We start from the raw sequence: 23,130 nt of genomic DNA on the forward strand, positions 1-23,130 counted from the left end.
GGAACAAAAAAATGCTCTGCTTCAAAAAAAAACGTCATCCCCCCCCCCCCAGTCTTTAACCCTGCTGCTGAACCCTGAAGAAGAGGTTTCACTGCTCATCACCCCCCCCCCCCCCCCCCAATAATACAAACGTCTTTTTTGGCAGTGCTTCACTCAGCAGAGAGACCTGGAAGTCTCTGAGCCAATCACAGCGCGTTTAGCTCAGTTAAACGCGTTGTGATTGGCTTAGGGACTTCCAGGTCTCAGCTGAGTGAAGCACTGCCAAAAAAGACGTTTTTATTATTGCAGGGGGGGGAATGATGGCCAAAATGGATGTTTTTTTGGGATGGGCGTCCATTTTGGCCGTCATTCCCCTCTGCAATAATAAAAACGTCTTTTTTTGGCAGTGCTTAACTCAGCTGAGACCTGGAAGTCCCTAAGCCAATCACAACGCGTTCAGCCGAGCTAAACGCACTGTGATTGGCTCGGAGACTTCCAGGTCTTTCAGCTGAGTGAAGCACTGCCAAAAAAGACCCTCCAAGAGAGAGTTTTTAAAAGGACCCCCCCCCCCCCCCCCCTTTACTGGGACACTTGTTCTCTTCACAAGCATCCCTACGTAACCACAATTAGTTGTCTAATGTCCGAGTTCAATTCAGGGTCTTTGTCATCCCTCCATGTACACTACAACATGTGCTTGTTCCAGACCAAAAAAAAAACTGGCCTCCCACTTAGTCATCTATCCCCCCTTCAGTCCGTTCAGAACTGGGCTGCACGTCTTATCTTCCGCCAGGACCAATATACTCGTATCACCGCATACAGTTCAAGCTTCTCCTACTAACCTACAAATGCACTCGATCAGCAGCCCCTCCTTACCTCTCGACCCTCATCTCCCCTTACGTTCCTACCCGTAACCTCCGCTCTCAAGACAAATACCTCCTCTCAGTACCCTTCTCCACCACCGCCAACTCCAGGCTCCGCCCTTTCTGCCTCGCCTCACCCCATGCTTGGAATAAACTCCCTGAGCCCATATGCCAGGCCCCCTCCCTGCCCATCTTCAAATCCTTGCTCAAAGCCCACCTCTTGAATGTCGCCTTCGGCACCTAACCACTACACCTCTATTCAGGAAATCTTGACTGCCCCAACTTGACATTTCGTCCTTTAGATTGTAAGCTCCTTCGAGCAGGGGACTGTCCTTTGTTAAACTGTACAGCGCTGCGTAACCCTAGTAGTGCTCATGTTAAGTAGTAGTAATCCACTTGAGCCACATTCTGGCTAAACAATCCAGGTTCCTAAAAAAAATTAAGTCTGTTCTTTGCTCTCAAGACATCTGTTACTTATAAGTGTGTTTACCTCTTTCTGTGTGAAAAAAAAGCAACCGCAGCATGTTATATAACAAACTAGGTGCCACTGTATTTGTGAAACTGTAATTCCAAATTTAGTTTGTCTTAAACTTTCTTTATTATAATCAAGAGCAGAATATAAACGGTCAACAAAAAGCAGAAGGTATTCCAAGATTCAAAGCTCAGATTCCTCGTTTGAAGAGATAAAAGCCTTCTTTGCACCAAACTCAAAAATGGTCATATCCATTTCATTGCCCCCCCCCCCCCCCCCCCCCCCCCCCGTCCACAATTCTGTTCTCCTCTCTTTCTCTTTATATTTAGTATACATGGAGGGGCATAATTGAATAGGGCGCCCAAGCTTTCCTGGGGCCGTCCTTGCAGGATGGCTCCGTGAAGGGGCAGGGAAACCCGTATTATCGAAACAAGATGGGCGTCCATCTTTCGTTTCGATAATACTGTCGGGGACGCCCAAATCTCAACATTTAGGTCGACCTTAGAGATGGTCGTCCTTAGAGATGGTCCCCATTTTTCGGCGATAATGGAAACCAAGGTCGCCCATCTCAGAAATGACCAAATCCAAGCCATTTGGTCGTGGGAGGAACCAGCATTCGTAGTGCACTGGTACCCCTCACATGCCAGGACACCAACCAGGCACCCTAGGGGTCACTGCAGTGGACTTCACAAATTGCTCCCAGGTGCATAGCTCCCTTACCTTGTGTGCTGAGCCCCCCAAACCCCCCAAAAAACCCACTCCCCACAACTGTACACCACTACCAGAGCCCTAAGTGGTTTAATGGGGGCACCTAGATGTGGGTACAGTGGGTTTCTGGTGAGTTTTGAAGGGCTCACATTTACCACCACAAGTGTAACGGGTAGGGGGAATGGGCCTGTGTCCGCCTGCGTGAAGTGCACTGCACCCACTAAAACTGCTCCAGGGACCTGCATACTGCTGCAATGGAGTTGGGTATGACATTTGAGGCTGGCATAGAGGCTGTTTGTTTGTTGTTAGGGTGGGATGGGGTTGGTGACCACTGGGGGAGTAAGGGGAGGTCATCCCCGATTTCTTCCGGTGGTCATCTGGTCAGTTCGGACACCTTTTTGAGGCTTGGTCGCAAGAAAAAAATGGACCAAGTAAAGTCGGCCAAGTGCTTGTCAGGGACGCCCTTCTTTTTTCCATTATCGGCCGAGGACGCCCATCTGTTAAGCACGCCCCAGTTCTGCCTTCGCTATGCTGCCAACATGCCCCCGTGAACTTTGGTCGCCCCCGCGACAGAAAGCAGTTGAGGGCGCCCAAAATCGGCTTTCGATTATGCCGATTTGGGCGACCCTGAGAGGACGCCCATCTCCCGATTTGTGTCGGAAGATGGGCGCCCTTCTCTTTCAAAAATAAGCCTGTTAGTAATACAAATATCAAAACTGTACAACAAGTCTTTAAAACCAAAACAGTTCCCTATCCCTAAATTCCCTCCCCCCCCCCCCCACTATTCCAGGTACAATTCCATCAAACAATCACTCGGTGATGCTGGGTGACATCACGGTCTGGACTTAGTTTCTTTTTAAAAATAAAATATATGCGTGCATAAGTTTGTGTGTGTGAATATATGTATATGTCTAACAATTATGTTTTTCTCAGTCTTCCAGAATTCTTGAGTACTTGACCAATGAAGGGAACTTCACTACCAGTATACCTGATTTGTTTCCAATGACAAATTACTGCATTTCAGTAAATGCCACAGCAACGATCAACAAGAACCCACATGCCATACCTTCCTCTTGGAAATGTGCTGTCACAGGCCCCATGAGTGAATTGGGTATGTTCTGATCTGTCCTGTCTCTTCCCTCTGTATATTTCAAGGCATTACTGTACCAGGCTGTTGTATAGCTCAATCTGGTTGCTAACAGCTAGCCGACGCAGCCCTTAATTTTCCTTAGAAAATCTGAATTATTTTAGTTGATGGTGTCTTCCCTTTTACTGACTGATGAGACAAAGTCAGCACGGATTTAGTGAAGGGAAGTCTTGCCTCACCAATCTAATGCATTTTTTTGAGGGGGTAAGCAAACATGTGGACAATGGGGAGCCGGTTGATATTGTATATCTGGATTTTCAGAAGGCGTTTGACAAAGTGCCGCACGAAAGACTCCTGAAGAAATTGCAGAGTCATGGAATCGGAGGTAGGGTATTATTATGGATTAAGAACTGGTTGAAAGATAGGAAGCAGAGAGTAGGATTGCGTGGCCAGTATTCTCAGTGGAGGAGGGTAGTTAGTGGGGTCCCGCAGGGGTCTGTGCTGGGTCCGTTGCTTTTTAATGTATTTATAAATGACCTAGAGATGGGAATAACTAGTGAGGTAATTAAATTCGCCGATGACACAAAATTATTCAGGGTCGTCAAGTCGCAGGAGGAATGTGAACGATTACAGGAGGACCTTGCGAGACTGGGAGAATGGGCGTGCAAGTGGCAGATGAAGTTCAATGTTGACAAGTGCAAAGTGATGCATGTGGGTAAGAGGAACCCGAATTACAGCTACGTCTTGCAAGGTTCCGCGTTAGGAGTTACGGATCAAGAAAGGGATCTGGGTGTCGTCGTCGATGATACGCTGAAACCTTCTGCTCAGTGTGCTGCTGCGGCTAGGAAAGCGAATAGAATGTTGGGTGTTATTAGGAAGGGTATGGAGTCCAGGTGTGCGGATGTTATAATGCCGTTGTATCGCTCCATGGTGCGACCGCACCTGGAGTATTGTGTTCAGTACTGGTCTCCGTATCTCAAAAAAGATATAGTAGAATTGGAAAAGGTACAGCGAAGGGCGACGAAAATGATAGTGGGGATGGGACGACTTTCCTATGAAGAGAGGCTGAGAAGGCTAGGGCTTTTCAGCTTGGAGAAGAGACGGCTGAGGGGAGATATGATAGAAGTGTATAAAATAATGAGTGGAATGGATCGGGTGGATGTGAAGCGACTGTTCACGCTATCCAAAAATACTAGGACTAGAGGGCATGAGTTGAAGCTACAGTGTGGTAAATTTAAAACGAATCGGAGAAAATTTTTCTTCACCCAACGTGTAATTAGACTCTGGAATTCATTGCCGGAGAACGTGGTACGGGCGGTTAGCTTGACGGAGTTTAAAAAGGGGTTAGATAGATTCCTAAAGGACAAGTCCATAGACCGCTATTAAATGGACTTGGAAAAATTCCGCATTTTTAGGTATAACTTGTCTGGAATGTTTTTACGTTTGGGGAGCGTGCCAGGTGCCCTTGACCTGGATTGGCCACTGTCGGTGACAGGATGCTGGGCTAGATGGACCTTTGGTCTTTCCCAGTATGGCACTACTTATGTACTTATGTACTTATGTGAATAAAATAGCGTGGTTACCATGTTAGTCCATTTTAAGAGTTAATAAACGGAATTAAAACAAAAAAACGGAAATGGAGGTGAAAACCTTTTATTAAGTTGGTCCATGACTTTTTGTTTTGTTTCTGTTTAACTCTTTTGTGAAGTCGCAGCATTTTCAGAGTGAAGCACATAGTCAGTAGTTTCTCACAGTGGGCATACTCGTTCCTCATATGTTGGTTTTATTATTATACTGGATATATGGAGGATAGTCAACATTTGACAAAATCCATTGATTAACAATAAGTTCTCACAAAATGAAATAAAAATGTTGAGTTATTAAAGAAATATACTTTCACTCCTGCCCATCACTGTTCCCTTTAAGCTGAGCGTGAGCCCTCCAACTGCATTGCTGCCAGTGGGGGGGGGGGGGGGGGGATAGTGGTACAATACTGTGTTTTTCAATCACTAGGGACAGGCAGGTTCCCTGGAGTCCTGCAGAGCTTGCTTGTCCCTCCCTTTTGAAAATGTAATAGTGAAACCGCTCCTCCCCCTCCCCCCCCCCCCCCCCCACTGGCAGGACTATAGGTGGAAGACAGAACAGTTCTGCCCACCAACCCATCCAGCATAGCATACCCCCCCCCCCTCTTTCCCTTCCTTCCAGTCCACCATTGCCCATACTCCTTTTTTTTTTTCCCCCCCAGCTGCATCACCTCTCTCCCCCCCCCCCCCCCCCAGTCAAGTATTTCCCATTAAACTTACCTCCCTCCCTAGGGCCACACATTTGGATCATAAGAAACTTTTAAAATGAAAGCCTCAAATTCTTGCTGTGGGAGCTTTACTTTTTTTTTTCTTTTTTTTTTTTTTCCCCATGCAAATATTTGATTACTTATCAAAGTAACATGTTTTAATCCTAGTCAAGTGGAAAATTTCTTGTTACATAAAGAGACAGCATCAGCTAAACCCTTGGTTAGGTTAGTTTAGTTAAGAATATTAAATAACCAGTTTTGAAATATTATTATTATTTGTTACTTTTATATCCCACATTTTCCCACCTATTTGCAGGCTCAATGTGGCTTACATCTTACCTTAAGGCGATCGCCTAGACCGGTATGGAAACAAATACAATTTGATGTTAGGGTCGGGTAAAGTTAGTATATTCAGGTGCCTAGGGTTCGAAGATAGGAAGTAATATATAGTGTCCAATACAGTCTATGGTTTGCTGTGTTGCAGATATATTGCTAAAAGTATTATTTCTTTACTAGGAAAAAATGCCCGTTTCTGAGCGGAATGAAACGGGCGCTAGCAAGGGGCCCCCTCCCTCCGTCCCTCGAAGCTACTTGCCTTGTTCGCCGTTTCGGCCCTCGAGTGTCAATAGCTCCGCCCTCGACGTCATGACGTTTTGACGCGAGGGCGGTGCAGACACTCCAGGGCACACAGGATATCTCGGGCGCCTCAACTTCCGTGAAGGCTTCAGAACGTTGGGGTTGCCTTTTATATATATATAGATAATTTTTTTTTGTTCTTTTTGGTTGTAGCCATGTGCTCTTGATGTGGATTTTAGAGATACTATTTTTGTTTTTAGTATTGTATTATCTAGTTTTTTTTTCTGTGTATTCACTTGATGTTTCTCTTTGAAACTAAATACTACTACTACTACTAATAGCATTTCCATATCATCATGCTGATCAATCCATAGACTGGTGGGTTGTGTCCATCTACCAGCAGGTGGAGATAGAGAGCAAACTTTTGCCTCCCTATATGTGGTCATGTGCTGCCGGAAACTCCTCAGTATGTTCTCTATCTCAGCAGGTGGTGGTCACACACAGCAGCAGCTCTGGCTAGGCCTCCAAGCCTAATTTTTAGGTTTTGTTGAGTGCCTGGGGTTGAGGGCTCTTTTGAGCAAGTGCAAACCTGGTGGTGCCATGTCCCTCCTTTTCTCCCCCCTCCCGCTGGCTCCGTTAAAAAAAAAAAAAAATTTTGGACGTCCTTAAAGGCGTTTATTTCGACGTTTATTTAAACGTTTATTGCAGCTACTCACTGGGACACCAGGTCGTTACAGCTTGGAGCGAGAAGCAGGTAATTTTTACCTTTTTATAGCGGGCATGGGGTTCCCCGATCGATCTCCACGTGGCCTATGGCATCGGAGGGCGAGGGCGCAAAGAATCGCTCCCCGGACCGCGTGTGCGCTTCTAGCGGGGATGCGGGGGTCTTAAAGTCTGATTCGCCCTTGTTGAGTGTCAGTTCGGAGGCCGGTCAGTGTCCCGGGTCTTCCTCCGGTGCGGCGGTTTTTCCCGCCATAAACGCCCATCCCCCCGCTGCTCGCCTCCGCCATCTTGGCCGGCCACTCTGCTCGGACGGCTTCTTCTTGGGCCGCCCTTGAGCTGGGAGACGTTAATGCCATGGCCGCCCTTGATTTGGGCGACGGCAAAAAAGCGGCTAAAGTTAAGCGCCGTTCTTCCCGCGCGGCTCCTTCGCAGAGTGTCGCGCCGGACGCCATCTTGGATGCGCAGCATGTTTCTCCCCCGCTCTTGCGAGCGCCGGTTGAGGGTGCGTCTAGGGCTGTGGCCCAGGCTGCTGAAGTGCACAGTCTGGGGGGTTTCTCCCCCGAGTTCATTTTGCTGCTGCATCAGGCCTTCCTTATGGAAAACGCTGCCCCTTCTCCCTTGTCCGATAAAGGGGTTGAGACCCCCGGAAGTAAACGCCCTCGGGTGGATTCCCAGGCCTTAGAGGACTCTGTCTCCTCTGATGTAGATGAGGGCAGTGTATCTGAGTTCTCCCAACGGTCCTTTGGGGATTCCTTGGAGGAGACGGATTCCCGCTCGGATGGAGCGGATGACCCCTCTGCAGCGCGGATCTTTCGCTCAGAGGATTTGCCGGTGGAAGGTGGCACGGCCCTAAAGGACGCCCAAGACAGAAGATTGGAGGCGGCCTTAAGGTCGTCCTTCGAGGCGGCTGCCTTAAGTTTGCAGGCCTCAGTTTGCGGCTCCTATGTGGCCAGGGCATGCCTGACGATTGTGCAGCGGGCTTCCCCCTCGGAACCTTCCCTGAGGGCTGATTGGCCGGCCCTGGAATCGGGCTTGGCTTATTTGGCAGACTTTTACTGTATGATGTCTTGAGAGCCTCGGCTAAAGGTATGACTCAGACAGTCTCTGCGCGGCGGTGGCTTTGGCTGAAACATTGGTCTGCTGACCACGCCTCTAAGTCCCGCCTGGCTAAGTTGCCTTTTAAAGGCAAGCTGCTCTTTGGGGTCGAGCTGGACAAAATTGTGACCGATCTCGGCACGTCTAAGGGCAAGAGGTTACCAGAGGTCAGGGCTCGGGCCAGTGCTCGCCCCGGTATCTCCAGAGGACGGTTTCAGGAAGCCCGTCGATACCGCACGGGCAAGTCGGGCTCCTCTGCCCCCTCTTCCTTCAAGAGGAATTTCTCCCCCAAGCAGCATTCCTTTCACAGAGACCGCCGTCCCGGAGGTGCGCCCTCCGGTCCTTCCCCAGGGTCTCATACCCAATGACGGGGTCCTGGTCCATGGCCCAGTGCAGATTGGAGGACGCCTGTCCTCGTTTCTGGGCGAGTGGACCAGGGTAACTTCAGACGCTTGGGTGCTGGAAGTCATCAGAGACGGCTACAAGCTAGAGTTCTGCCGACCCTTAAGAGACGGGTTTGTACTCTCTCCCTGCAAGTCTCCGGTCAAAGCTGTGGCAGTGCAGCAGACCTTGGACAATCTGATCCGCCTGGGTGCGGTCGTTCCGGTGCCAGAAAATCAGCTTGGCAAGGGACGTTACTCCATTTACTTTGTGGTACCAAAGAAAGGAGGTTCTGTCCGGCCTATCCTCGACCTCAAAGGGGTCAATCGGGCCTTGAATGTTCGGCACTTTCGCATGGAGACTCTCCGCTCTGTTATAGCGGCAGTGAAGGCAGGGGAGTTCCTGGCATCCTTGGACATCAAGGAAGCATACTTGCATATTCCCATCTGGCCTCCTCATCAACGCTTTCTGCGTTTTGCAGTCCTGGGCCGACACTTCCAGTTCAGAGCCCTCCCGTTCGGGTTGGCTACTGCTCCGCGGACCTTCTCCAAAGTAATGGTGGTCATCGCGGTCTTCCTGCGAAAGGAAGGAGTACAAGTCCATCCTTATCTGGACGACTGGTTGATCCGAGCCCCCTCTTATGCAGAGTGCGGCAAAGCTGTGGACCGGGTGATTGCTCTTTTGAGCTCCCTGGGGTGGATCATCAACTGGGAGAAAAGCCAGCTGCGCCCGACTCAGTCCCTGGAGTATCTGGGAGTTCGATTCGACACCCAAATGGGCAGAGTGTTCCTGCCGGACAATCGGATTGTCAAACTTCAGGCTCAGGTGGACCAGTTCCTAGTAGCCTCTCCGCTTCGGGCTTGGGACTATGTGCAGCTGTTGGGCTCTATGACGGCCACGATGGAAGTAGTGCCCTGGGCCAGGGCTCATATAAGACCACTACAACACTCTCTGCTGCAGCGCTGGACTCCGGTGTCTGAGGATTATGCTGTGCGCCTTCCCTTGGACCCAGCAGTGCGCAAGGCGCTGAGCTGGTGGCTGAAGACAGACAAGTTGTCTGCAGGGATGCCTCTTGTGACCCCGGAGTGGATTGTCGTCACGACGGACGCCTCTTTGACGGGCTGGGGAGCCCACTGCTTGGGAAGGACAGCTCAGGGGCTCTGGTCTCCTGCAGAGGCAAAGTGGTCTATCAACCTCCTGGAACTCAGAGCCATTCGGTTGGCGCTTTTGGAGTTCCTCCCGGTACTGGCGTTGAAGCCAGTACGGATCCTGTCGGACAATGCCAAGGCTGTGGCCTATGTCAACCGCCAGGGAGGTACCAAGAGCACCCCTCTGGCCAAGGAAGCCATGAATCTATGCCAGTGGGCGGAAGCGAACCTGGAATAGCTGTCAGCTGCCCACATTGCCGGAGTCATGAATGTCAAGGCGGACTTTCTCAGTCGCCATACCTTGGATCCCGGAGAGTGGCAGTTATCGGCTCAGGCGTTCTTGGACATCACGAAGCGCTGGGGCCAGCCGAGCCTAGATCTGATGGCGTCATCGGCCAATTGCCAAGTGCCGCGCTTTTTCAGCAGAGGACGGGACCCTCGATCTCTGGGAGTAGATGCTCTTCTCCAACAGTGGCCGACACAAGAGCTTCTCTATGTGTTCCCGCCCTGGCCCATGTTGGGCAGGGTACTAGACAGGGTGGCAAAGCATCCGGGCCGGATAATCCTGGTGGGTCCGGACTGGCCCAGACGTCCCTGGTATGCGGACTTGATCAGGCTCTCAGTGGACGACCCTCTACGGCTGCCAGTGGAGCAGGGCCTGTTGCATCAGGGTCCCGTGGTGATGGAGGATCCCTCCCCCTTTGGTCTTACGGCCTGGCTATTGAGCGGCAGCGTCTGAGGAAGAAGGGCTTCTCAGACAAGGTCATCGCCACTATGCTGAGAGCGAGGAAGCGCTCTACTTCTACTGCTTACGCCAGGGTTTGGCGTACCTTTGCAGCGTGGTGTGAAGCAGGCTCACTTTCTCCCTTCACTGCTCCAATTTCTTCAGTGCTGGCGTTCCTGCAAGAAGGTCTGGAGAAAGGCCTGTCGCTCAGTTCCCTTAAAGTCCAGGTAGCGGCTCTGGCTTGCTTCAGGGGCCGCCTCAAGGGTGCTTCCCTGGCTTCGCAGCCAGATGTGGTACGTTTTCTCAAGGGAGTTAATCACCTGCGCCCTCCTCTGCACTCAGTGGGGCCTGCGTGGAATCTCAACCTGGTGCTAAGAGCCTTGCAGAAGCCGCCTTTTGAACCCTTGTCAAGGGCATCTCTGAAAGACCTGACGTTGAAAGCAGTCTTTTTGGTGGCTATCACTTCAGCCAGAAGAGTTTCCAAGCTCCAGGCACTCTCATGTCGAGAGCCTTTTCTGCAGTTCACTGAGGCAGGAGTGACTATTCGCACAGTGCCTTCCTTCCTGCCCAAGATTGTTTCTCGCTTCCATGTGAATCAGCAGCTCTGTCTCCCTTCCTTTCGTAGGGAGGACTACCCAGAGGAATACTCTGCTCTCAAATATCTGGATGTGAGACGAGTCATCATCAGATACTTGGAAGTGACCAATGATTTCCGGAAATCGGATCATCTGTTTGTCCTGTTTGCAGGTCCTCGTAAGGGTCTGCAGGCTGCTAAGCCTACAGTCACAAGATGGGTCAAGGAAGCCATTGCAGCGGCTTATGTGGCCGCGGGGAAGGTGCCGCCTATCCAGCTGAAGGCTCACTCCACTAGAGCTCAGGCGGCCTCGATGGCAGAGGCCGGGTCCGTCTCCTTGGAAGAGATTTGCAAGGCGGCAACTTGGGCATCGGCCCATACCTTCTCCAGGCATTACCGCTTGACTGTGGCTGCTCGGGCGGAGGCCCGGTTTGGAGCTTCAGTGTTGCGGTCAGGGATTTCAATGTCCCGCCCTGGGTGAGTACTGCTTCGGTACATCCCACCAGTCTATGGATTGATCAGCATGATGATATGGAAGGTAAAATTATGTATCATACCTGATAATTTTCTTTCCATTAATCATAGCTGATCAATCCATAGCCCCTCCCAGATATCTGTACTGTTTATATTCTGGTTGCATTTCAGATTCAAGTTTAGTCTTCAGTTCCTGTTCAGGAGGACTTCGTGTTCAAGTTTTTTCAATTGGATTCTTCAAGAGTTGAGACGAGTTTGTGTTACAGTGAGCTGCTGCATTCCTCTCCCCTCCGTTTTACGGGGCTGGATTGAGACATAAATTCTGCCGGCGCTCCCTCCCGCTTCGTGCGGCTGTAGGGCAGCTTTGTGCCCCTCCCGCTTCGGCGGTGTTAGGGTCAGTCAGCTCCTCCCGCGGTTGCGGTTGCAGGATAAGCCAGATCCCCCCGCATCGGTGGGGTGGTGTCCCTCCCCCGCTCCGCGGGGATGAGCTGGACGGATTCCCCTCCCCCACTTGTGTGGGGATGAGCTGGGTTAATTCCCCTCCCCCGTTTCGGCGGTGGTGAGCTGGGCAGAGTGTCCCTTTGTGGGTGTAATTCTCTGTGCTGAGTCCTGCGGATGGAGCTTGGATATCGACATACTGAGGAGTTTCCGGCAGCACATGACCACATATAGGGAGGCAAAAGGATTGCTCTCTATCTCCACCTGCTGGTAGATGGACACAACCCACCAGTCTATGGATTGATCAGCTATGATTAATGGAAAGAAAATTATCAGGTATGATACATAATTTTACCTTGTATAGCGCTACCAGACGCACGCAGCGCTGAGCACTTGACATAGACAGTCCCTGCTCAAAGAGCTTACAGTCCAGGTAGAACAGATAGACAAGACATAGAACAGGCAAGGGAATTAATGGGTAAAGAGGAGGAGGGCAAATGAGTAGTGGTTAGGAGCCAAAGGCAGTAGTGAAAAGGTGGGCTTTCAGCATAGATTTAAAAACAGGAAGAGAATGGAGCTAGACGTATGGGTTTGGGAAGACGGTTCCAGGCATAAGGTGCTGCGAGACAAAAGGAACGAAGTCTGGAGTTAGCGGTGGAGGAGAAGGGGGACGACAAGAGAGATTTGTTCAGAGAGCGGAGTTCACGGGGAGGAATGTGGGGAGAAACAAGAGAGGAGAGGTAATGAGGGATCATAGAGTGGATGCATTTAAAGGTCAGTAAGAGGAGTTTGAAATACAGAAATTTAACAACAAAAAATAAAAACTCCCTTTTGCTGCCGCCACCGCCGCTGCTGTGCTTTGGGTGCTGAAATAGCAATCGGCATAGCATCAGCTGTAAGTGCCACTGAACCGTCAAGCCCATGTGCTCGTGAGGCCTTGTTGGCTCCACTGCCTCTGACATGCACAGCTGTGTCGGAGGCGGCAGTACCAGTGGGGCCTTTCTGAGCACATGGGCCAGAAAGCTTTCTAGTGCTTATGGCTTGTGCTTCATTGATTTGATACCGTGAACCCGGAAGTATTGCAGCAGTGACAGCAGCAGAAGGGAGGGGGTTCCAGCCTGGGCCTTGTGATTATTTACCTTCCTACCACTCCCTCAGCACAAGACCAGTGCAGCAGGTAAGAGCAATCATTGCAGCTGTTGCCACCCCCAAATAGAGGCTGACCAAATTTTGGTTATGGTGCCAAACTAGCCCAAAATCCTTTTTCTGACCGGTTTCAGCCAAAAGGTTATGGCCATGGTTTCAGTTTCAGCCGAAACTGTCTGTGTCTTCAGTGGAAGCTGAAAATCTGTGTTTTGTCATGTGTGTCTCCCTCCCACTAGAGATAATGGCAGCCAGTTTGAGAGCAGAGCCAGCATGGGCAGGAGTGACTGGGATCACTCCTGCCCTGACTACACCCCTGGACTGCCAGAGATTGTAAGATAGGCCCAAGGGGGGAGGGGGGGCACCTACAGGTAGGCAGCAGAGAAAGACAACTCTCCTGTTGCCTTCCTGTAGGTGCCCCCCCCCCCCCCCCTTGGGCCTATCTTACAATCCCTGGCAGTCCAGGGGTGTAGTCAGGGCAGGAGTGATCCCAGTCACTCCTGCCCATGCTGGCTCTGCTCTCAAACTGGCTGCCATTGTCTCTAGTGGCAGTCTCACGAGACTGCCACATCACAGCAGCCATTTTGAGAGTAGAGCTGACATGAGCAAGACCGACCGGGGATCACTCCTGCCCTAACTACACCATTAGACCACCAGGTATTGTAAAGTAGTCTGGTGGGGGGAGGGGGGGCTACTCTTTGAATTCTCTTTTTTTATGTGTCAAATCAATTCTTGTATACCACTAATATCCCCTTTCCAGGGTTCAGTGCGGTGAGACAAAAGCTGATGTACATAAGTAATTCCACACTTACCAAAGACCAAAGGTCCATCGAGCCCAGCATCCTGTCCACGACAGCGGCCAATCCAGGCCAAGGGCACCTGGCAAGCTTCCCAAACGTACAAACATTCTATACATGTTATTCCTGGAATGGTGGATTTTTCCCAAGTCCATTTAGTAGCAGTCTATGGACTTGTCCTTTAGGAAACCGTCTAACCCCTTTTTAAACTCAGCTAAGCCAACTGCGTTCTCCGGCAACGAATTCCAGAGCTTAATTATGCGTTGGGTGAAGAAAAATTTTCTCCGATTTGTTTTAAATTTACTACACTGTAGTTTCATCGGCACGCCCTCTAGTCCTAGTAATGCAGATCTTGCATAGTAGTTTGTATAGTAAGTAGAACACTCCAAATAAATGCTTTTGATACAACAGTTTAAACAGGATTTTAAGTCTGTAAATTTGGGATGATAAATTCCTTAAGAACTGTCCTCTGTGGAGATATGACATCCGCTGTCACTCCAAATATGGCGCGGTGTCAGCCACTGTAAAAGCACTTTATCTTTTGGTTTCAATTTTCATTAGTCGAGGGCCAAGTGTGCAGAGGCTATTTTGCTTGGAGGTGAAATATGGTATTTCATTTTTTTAGATTGTTATATATATTCTGGCTTGGATACTATTTGGTTGATTCTAAAGAATTTGCAGACTCTGTTGGGTATGATGGAGATGCAGCGTTTGTGGCGTACAAAAGCTACTGTAGGTTCTATGGTAAAGGACCCTGCAGCGATTGTTTTCATGAACAAGTATAAGTCAGCTTATAGTGTTAATAGGGAAATGATATTTCAGTGAAATTAAGTTTATATTGGAAAATAATTTGAAAAATATTTTGCTCTTGATAGTAATTTTTCAGAGCGTATAGACCTTGTGTTCAGTAACATCAATGGGCTTTTTTTATTCTGGATTGTGCATCAGGTGATATAATGGCTGCAGTGTAGACCAGTGTCTGGACTCCTTTACCCTATTTTAGTAAGAATGTATATCATGCTTGTCCTTCATTTGGTTTTATAACTAAATACAAAACAGGAAACATCTCAGTTCTACTTTTTTCTTGTTACTTTGCACGGTTTGGGTAACATATTTTAGGCGTATTTTCAAAGCACTTAGCCTTCCAAAGTTCCATAGGTTTCTATGGAACTTTGGAAGGCTAAGTGCTTTGAAAATATGCTTTGAAAATAGTAACATAGTAAATGATGGCAGATAAAGACCTGTACAGTCCATCCAGTCTGCCCAACAAGATAAACTAATTTTACATGGTATGTGATACTTCATACCCGAGTTTGATTTGTCCTTGCCATTCTCAGGGCACAGACCATAGAAGTCTGCCCAGCACTATTCTTCTACTAAAAGTTCTGAAGCTAACTCGAAGCCCCTTAAAATTTACACTTAGCCCATCCCTATCTATTCAGTCACGATCAGGGCGTGGACCGTAGAAGTCTGGCCAGCTCCCGTTTTGTTTCCAATTACCGGCGTCAGTATAAGTGTGGGGGTTGGGCTTTGTTAATGGTTTAGTAGGCACAGAGGAAACCCTAGCAAGGCAAACAGGAAACACTATTTTAGAAACAGGGCTCCAGAACTGCAGTCTTCAGTACTGAATTTCTGCCATTCTTATGCCTCTCAATAAATCAGCTCCCCTCCCCTGATTGACAGGGAATTGATTCAAACAAAATAAACATTCTACATGAAACAGCAGCCTGGAATCATTGTGGATAGAAATTCCATGTGTGAAGGGAAGGAGTATACTGGTAGGGCTGTACTACCATCCACCATGACAGAGCAAACAGACAGATGAAGAAATGTTTACAGAAATTGGAAAATCTGGCGAATTGGGCAACAGTATAATAATGGGTGATTTCATATGGAGTTTTTTTTTCTGACCTATCATTATTAGTGAGCATACATTTGTGTCAGCTGTATGCTGAAACAGTATGACTCCTATTGACTGAGGTCTTTTTTTCTCCACATATTTTATGTGATTTCAGGCTCACATTAGAAGTATTTGATTTCAATTACCCCAATATTGACTGTATAAATGTTACATCAGGGAGTGCTAGGGAGGTAAAATTCCTAGATGTAATAAATGACTGCTTCTTGGAGCAACTAGGTAATCATCATTTTTTTTGTTACACGTTCTCGCAAAGTTCCTGTCTCAGACAGTACGTAACTAATCTGCGTAGACTTAGGAACCTAAACGTGCCAGACTTGTTGTGAAGTCCTTGTTAAATTTGCTCTCCCAGTTGTCAGCCTGCGCTTGCAGTTCCTGGGACTTGGAGGGTAGTAATCTCCTGTGGGTTCAGCAGAGGACTGCTGACCGGAAGCTCTGACCATCTCCAGTGGACCTCATTGGTTCACATTCACACAACCAAACTTTATAGTTTTCAGTTTTGGCTTCGGCCGACACCAGGTGATAAGTTTCAGCCAAAAAATGTTCAGTTTCGGTAGCCATTTCAGCCCAAACTGAAAAAAGCAGTTTCGGTCGGCCTCTACCCCCCTCCCCCCCCCCCCCCCCCCCCCCCCAAAGTTCAGTGCACTCCTGCCATGCTTACCAGGTTTCACCAGCCTAGCTCTATGCAGGTCACCCCTACTAGGGGTTTCTTGGAAGCCCGATACAATCATACTATTGCTGATTAGAGTTGTGCTGAATTGTTCTTAACTTTTTAAAAATGAGGTGAGTTGTGTTAATCCTCTTGGTTATTAATGCTGGAAAGTACATTTTCTTATTAGCTAGCGAGGCTCATTTCATTTTTTTTACATGCCTATTAACATTCCTAATGGATAACCAACAGTAACACCAACACCCTTTAGTAGATAGAGCCCTTAATGTTCATTAGTAACATACATATTGAAAAATGCGGTTCCAATATGGATTCCTGCAGAATTCCCTTTCCCTCTTATACCAGGCAGGATGACATTTTATCACTACCCTGTTGTGTCCTACAAACAAACCAGTTCCTTTTCGGTTGCATGTCTGTCTTCCTTTCCCCAGTCATGCAACTTGATTTACTTTGAATGTGGCACCACACCAGAAGCCTTTACAAATTCTAGGTAAATAACTACCCTGTTGCATCCTCTCTCTGCTACTGACCTCGGAAATGACAGCTTTATTTCACGTTCGCTGCTTACCCTAAACTCAGACTGTAGCTTTGCAGTATCTTCACCACTTTCTAAGTGCTGGAAAATTCCTGGATGACTTGTTTGAAGATATCTAAACTGACATTATTTGTCATGCTGCAGAAAAGATATTTGGACCTTCTCTGTCCTGTGGAGACCTACACTAACCCAGAGTTGCTAAGAGGACCTGATCTTTGAGAGGGAGATCTTAAGCCATGCCCCACTCTGTCCAGCCATGCTCCGGACCCACCCATGCCACCTACTGGCTGCACCCTCCGATAGACCTCAGCCGTGTCGCCAACAACATGCCTCCCCCATCAGGCAGCAGGAGATGTTTTAATAAAACATCATCTCCTCCTGCTGAAAGACAAGTCTTGGGATAAAAGCTGTGAGATTTTGCAGTTCTTGCGAGATTGGTCCCACAGCAGCAGAAGATGACATCTTATTAATGCATCTCCAGTTGCCAGTGGAAGGGGGGGAGGCTGCTCAGTAGGAGTTTGCTCCCCAGTGGGAGTGCAGAGGCTTGGCAGGTCTGCTAACCCATTTTGCAGAACAGAGGCCAGTAACAATACTTTTCCTGGTATCCATGCCAGACAAACTGGTCTATAATTCCTTATGTCCAGTGGTGTGCTGGAGCCAGCTCACATGAGCCAGCTTTTAATTTTTGTTGCATTTTGCGAGCCGGTTGTTCAGGCAGGGTGAGCCGGTTTGCCTCTCCTCCCCCCGAACTGCAGGGTCCCAGCACATACCTGAAGGCAGCCATCCTGGTGGTCTAGTGGATTCTTCGGGGCAGGAAAGATCCCCAATCTTTCCTGCCCACTGCCGGTGCTGACCCTCCCACTGCCGCATTGCTCGTTAAAAATGGCTGCCGAGACTTCCAGCGGCAGCCTCACGAGACTTCCGCTGGAGTCTTGCAAGGCCACCCTTGTAAGTCTCGGCAGCCATTTTGATGATGTGACAGCGGGAGGGTCAGCGCTGGCAGCAGTGTGCAGGAAAGACTGGGGATCTTTGCTGCCCTGAAGGATCCACTAGACCACCAGGATGACTGCCTTCAGGTATGTGCTGGGACCCTGCGGCTCGGGGGACCGGATGAGCAGGGAGGAGGTCTGGAATAGGTGGGGTGGATACTGTTTAAAAAAAAAAAAAAAGTTGTATTTTCAAACATGCCGGTTTGTTCATACGGATGTACACAGAGAAAGTATAATAAGGGAGCAACTTTTTCATAGGTAGAGTAGTAATTTGTTATAAATCGTAATTGGTGTGTCATTTAGAGGGGGAGGGGAAATGGGACTTGATATACTGCCTTTCTGAGGTTTTTGCAACTACGTTCAAAGCGGTTTACATATATTCAGGTACTTATTTTTGTACCAGGGACAATGGAGGGTTAAGTGACGTGCCCAGAGTCACAAGGAGCTGCAATGGGAATCGAACTCAGTTCCCCAGGATCAAAGCCCACTGCACTAACCACTAGGCTCTCTCCTTGGGTATAGCCAGCTCTGCAATTTGGGGGGGGGGGGAGCCAGTTGTTAAAAAATTTACCAGCACACCACTGCTTATGTCTCTTCTTTTCCCTTTTTCTCAAGAGTTGTTTTTTTTTTTTTTCTTTCTAAACACAGAACTGAATCGTACATTTTCAACAGCATGTTACTGTCTTGTATCCTTGCTTATGTTTTGGCTATATAGTTAATGAATTCAAACTGTGCATTGCAGACTACCCCGTACCAGCGGTAATATGTGGATGTGTGCTAACATTTGGCCTTGTGCTGATGCTGGTTCTGGCTATGTTAAAGTGGATCCCAGTGTCGGTAAGCAGTTTCTCTTTATTTACTGACTTGCTCCCTTGAATGTTTAAGTTACTACAACCACTATTTATTTCTATAGCACTCCTAGACATACACCCCACTGTACACTACTACTACTACTTAACATTTCTAGAGCGCTACTAGGGTTACGCAGCGCTGTACAAATTAACAATAAGGACGGTCCCTGCTCGGAAGAGCTTACAATCTAAAGGACGAAATGTCAAGTTGGAGTAGATAAGTTTTCTGAGAGGAGGTGTAGTGATTAGGTGCCGAAGGCGACATTGAAGAGGTGGGCTTTGAGCATTGATTTGAAGATGGGTAGGGAGGGGGCACGGCGTATGGGCTCAGGGAGTTTGTTCCAGGCATGGGGTGAGGCGAGACAGAAGGGACGGAGCCTGGAGTTGGAGGTGGTGGAGAAGGGTACTGAAAGGAGGGATTACAAACATGTAAGAAACAGTCCCTCTTCAACAGAGCATACAGAGGGGCATTTTCGATATGTTGTCTAAGGCCGACTTTGGACGTTTTTGCTCAAAACGTCCGAAATACAAATAGAGCGATTTTCAAAACAGCAAAAGGTCTATCTTTTTTTTTTTTCCCCCAAAAAATGGCCACTTGCTAGATGTTTTTGTCCATTTTTGAGGAAAAAAAAGTCCAAGTGAAAAACGCACAAAATCAAGCCATTGGGATGTAGGGAGGAGCCAGCATTCTTAGTAGACCTGGCCACACAGACATCCCATTCAAGAAAGCAAAAGCAGAGGATGCCACAAATGCAACCAGTCAAAGGGTAAAAGTCCTTTAAGCAAAGCACGGTCCGTGTTTCGGCTGGAAACCGCCTGCCTCAGGGGTCACAGTGAAACCGGCAGTAAAATCGGACAGACTGAGTAACGCAGTGAAATCCTGCAGCAATTCAAAATGGACATCTCAGCAGAGTAGTGGGGCACTGCAGTGAACTTCAGATGATAACTTCCGGGTACACACATCTCACCATTGCTTCCTTATATTGTATAGTGAGCCCTCCAAAACACACCAAAAACCTACTGTACCCAACTGTATACCACTACACTAGCCCTTATGGCTGCAGGTGTCACCTATATGTGGGTACAGTAGGTTTTTGTTGGGTTTTGGAGGGCTCACACTTTCCACCACAAGTGGAACAGAGTGGGATATGGACCTGGGTTCCCTTCTCTACAGTGCACTGCACCAACCACTAGGCTACTCCAGGGTATGTACTGTGCCTTTCACATCTTTGGGGGGTGGTCAATGACCACTGGGGGAATAAGTTAGTTCTCATTTAGGGCACTTTTAGTCATTGTCACGAAATGCCTAGCCACCCGCCTGGGGTTACCCCGCAGCCACTTGGAGGGTCTATCCCCAGCACAGTTCAGGTCCACCTGCACCTGCCGCTTGTTCTCTATACTAGCATTCTCCTCCCACCGACTGGGTAACAACCACCTCTGGGCGAGTCTCCTACTCTCCAGTTATCCCCAGTGATTTCTAGGTTACTGGAGCCACACACTCCTAGTGGTCCCACAGTTCCCAGAAAGCACTCATAGACCCAACGCACAAGCCACCAGGGTTCTTTATCAGTCCAGACAGGCAGAACGAACAAACTTCTCAGAACTTGGAACAGTTGACAAAAATGTGCAATTGGCAAACAATAACAGGTAACTGAAATATGGATCAATTATGTTTAAATCTTTTTTTTTTTTTTTTTAATTGAACAAGTGAAGTCATTATCGTTTACATTGATAAGAAAATCAACCATACAAAGTAACTAATCATGTAATGACTAATTCGTAGCACATTAATTGTGCCCAGTACCAAACATAACTCCCAAAATAATCCACCTTCCTACCCTTCCCTCCCTTATGTATCAATTATAACACTAACTAAACATCTATATACTGTCTAATCAGTACCTGGGAAGATCAGGACATATAATTCACCAAGCCTCAGCAAAGAGATCTGTCTCTCTTCCTGGCTAAGACTGAAGCAACAGTCAAGTTTCAAATAAAAACTGGTTATATCACTACTGGCACTTCCTATTATCTGTGTGCCAAATAAAGAGAGAGAAGTCAGTTCTCTGTAACAGCTTTAAGCATAAACGTGCATCAATACACTTCAGAACAAAATATCCAATACATTTTATATGCTTAAAACACACAGTTTCTTCACAGTCATTATTAAAAGTCCTGTACACTTTCATTTTGTTCCATTCTGGCTGAAAACCATCCAAGTTGTAGAAACGCCGAAATCCCACCCTTAACACCCCCCCCCCCCCCCCACTTCATGTCCCCTTGAGATTTGGATGCACTGCGGACAAACTGTATAAAAAAAAGTCTAGAAAATGGGTTTTGAAAATACTGATTCAGACGTTTTGGTGAGAAAAAATTAGCTCAACAATTTTATTAAGACCAAAAAATAGGACAAATAAGGGATTTGAGAGTTGCATTTATTATGGGAATGCTTAAAGCAACCCAGGTATTGAGCAAGTGAACAAGCGGTTAAGAGTTAAAAACGGCCTCAAAAAGGTGAACATTTAGCCTAGATTTGAGCCAGAGATGGAGCATGATGTACTGACTCAGGAAGTCTATTCAGGCATATGGCCCAGAAGAATGGAAAGAACGGAGTCTGGAGTTGGCAGTGGAGGAGAAGGGTACAGAGAAGAGTGACTTACCTGGTGAACGGAGTTTCCGGGGAGGTGTGTAGGAAGAGAGAAGAAACACAGAGGAACTGCAGAATGAATGCACTTGTAAGAAGAGTTTGAACTGTATGCAGAAAAGGATAGTGAGCCATTAAGGAACTTGAGTAGAGGGTTTATATGAGTGCAACAGAATTTTCTGTAGGAGGAAATAATAAGGGTTTGGGTAATGTTCTCAGAAAGGAAGGAACAAATTTTGGTGATGTTGTAAAGAAAGAAGTGACAGGTTTCAGCAGTCTGTTGTGCAGAGAAAGAAAACCAAGATGACCAAGTTTACAAGCTGAGACAGGAAGGATGGCAATGTTATCCACAGAAATAGAGAATGGAGGAAGAGGAGGAGAGGTGTGCTTAGGGGAAAGATAGGAATCTCTGTCTGGCTATGTTCAGTTTCAGATGGTGGAACATCCAGGCAATAATGGTAGGCAAGCAGGCTGAGACTTGAACTTGGATTCCTGTTGGCATTTCTAGTGTGGAGAGGTAGATCTGGGACTCGTCGGCGTAAAGATGATATTGAAAACCATGGGAGGAGATCAGAGCACCAAGAGAATAAGTATAGAGATGGAAGAGTAGATGTTCCAAGACAGAGCCCTGAGGTACTTTGACTGATAATGGGATAGCAGTGGAGGAGAATCCACCAGATCATATATTAAAAGTGTGATAGGAGACAGAACCCCAAAATCCAAGTGAGGACAGCACATCAAGGAGTAAGTGGTGATCAACAGGGTCAAAAGAACAGATAGGTGAAGAAGGTTAACAATTGAGTAAAGGCCCTTGGATCTGGCCAGGAAAATATCACTGGAGACTTTGACAAAGGCTGTTCCTGTAGAATGTAGAGTGTGAAAGACAGATTGTAGTGGATCAAGAGTAGCTTGAGATATAAGTCAACAGGGCCGGCGCAGCCCGGTAGGCGCAGTAAGCATGGCAGGGGGGCACCAACCTCTGGAGGGCGCCACAAGCCATGCTTACCTGCCCGCCCTCAGCTTCCCATAACAGCCCTCCTTTCCTTCCTGCCGCCCTGCCTTTAAAACTTTTATTTTACCTCGTCTCAGCGGCGGCAGTGAAAGTGGCAGGCTCGGCTTCCCTTCCCTTTCAGTGTCCCACCCTTCTCTGATGTAATTTCCTATTTCCACGAGGCAGGGACACAGAGAGAAGGGAAGGCTTGAGGCAAGCCGAGCCTGCTGCTTTCACTGCCAGCGCTGCGACTTGAGGTAAAATCATTTTTTTTTTTAAGGCAGGGTGGCAGGAAGGAAAAGGAGGGCTGTTGTAGGAGAAGAGGGCAGGCAGGTGAGGGCTGGGGTTGAACTGGAACTTGGGGGCTTTAAAGGGGGAAGGTGGGGGCTGGGGCGAGTCACTGGACATGGATGGGAGGGGAGGGCAGAGGAGAATCGCTGGGCATGGAGGGGAGGGCAGGGGAGAGAGGAGACTTGCTGGATATGGATGGTGGAGAAGGCAGGGAAGAGAGAAAAGTTGCTGGACATGGATGGATGCAGGGGAGAGGAGAGTTGCTGAACATGGATGAATGGAGGGGAGGGCAGGAGAAATGCAGGGCGTGGATGGAGGAGAGGGAAATCAGGAAGGAGATGCACATGGATGGAGGAGAGAGAGGAAAAATGCTGGACATGGATGGAGTGGAAGGCAGGGAAGAGGAGAAATGTTGGACAGGGTGGAGGGCTGGAAAGACAGAGAAAGGAGATGCAAATGGATGGAGGCGAAGGGAGAGAGGAGAAATGCTGGACATGGATGGAGGGGAAGGAAGAGAGAGGAAGTGAGATGAACATGGATGGAGGGGAGGAGAGAGAGGAGAAATGCTGGACACCATCGCTATGGTCAACTGGCCGATTGTATGGGAGTAAAGGTATCCTCCATGACAGAGCACAGTAACTGAAGTAGAGTCTTCAGGAGGGAAAAATCAAGAGCCAGAAGATGGAGAGTATGAGAGAGAGAGAGATCTTGAATGTAGGCAGTCTGGTTGGAGACAGAGCCAACATTTCGCATGGCACATGAGAAAGGGAGC

General features: G+C 48.1%; 1 protein-coding gene across 4 annotated transcripts in view; it reads left to right on the forward strand.

Annotated features, from left to right (window-relative positions):
* LOC115468129 (interferon alpha/beta receptor 2-like) overlaps positions 1-23,130 on the forward strand; it is a 51,000-nt gene that overhangs the window by 22,808 nt on the left and 5,062 nt on the right. For all 4 annotated transcript variants that reach the window (XM_030199663.1, XM_030199662.1, XM_030199661.1 and 1 more), the window contains exons 6-7: positions 2,953-3,130; positions 18,324-18,418. In XM_030199663.1, coding sequence (XP_030055523.1) covers positions 2,953-3,130; positions 18,324-18,418 — 273 coding nt within the window. The remainder of the gene's footprint in view (positions 1-2,952; positions 3,131-18,323; positions 18,419-23,130) is intronic.

This window comes from Microcaecilia unicolor, chromosome 4, assembly GCF_901765095.1.
Source record: "Microcaecilia unicolor chromosome 4, aMicUni1.1, whole genome shotgun sequence".
Classification (NCBI taxonomy): domain Eukaryota; kingdom Metazoa; phylum Chordata; class Amphibia; order Gymnophiona; family Siphonopidae; genus Microcaecilia; species Microcaecilia unicolor.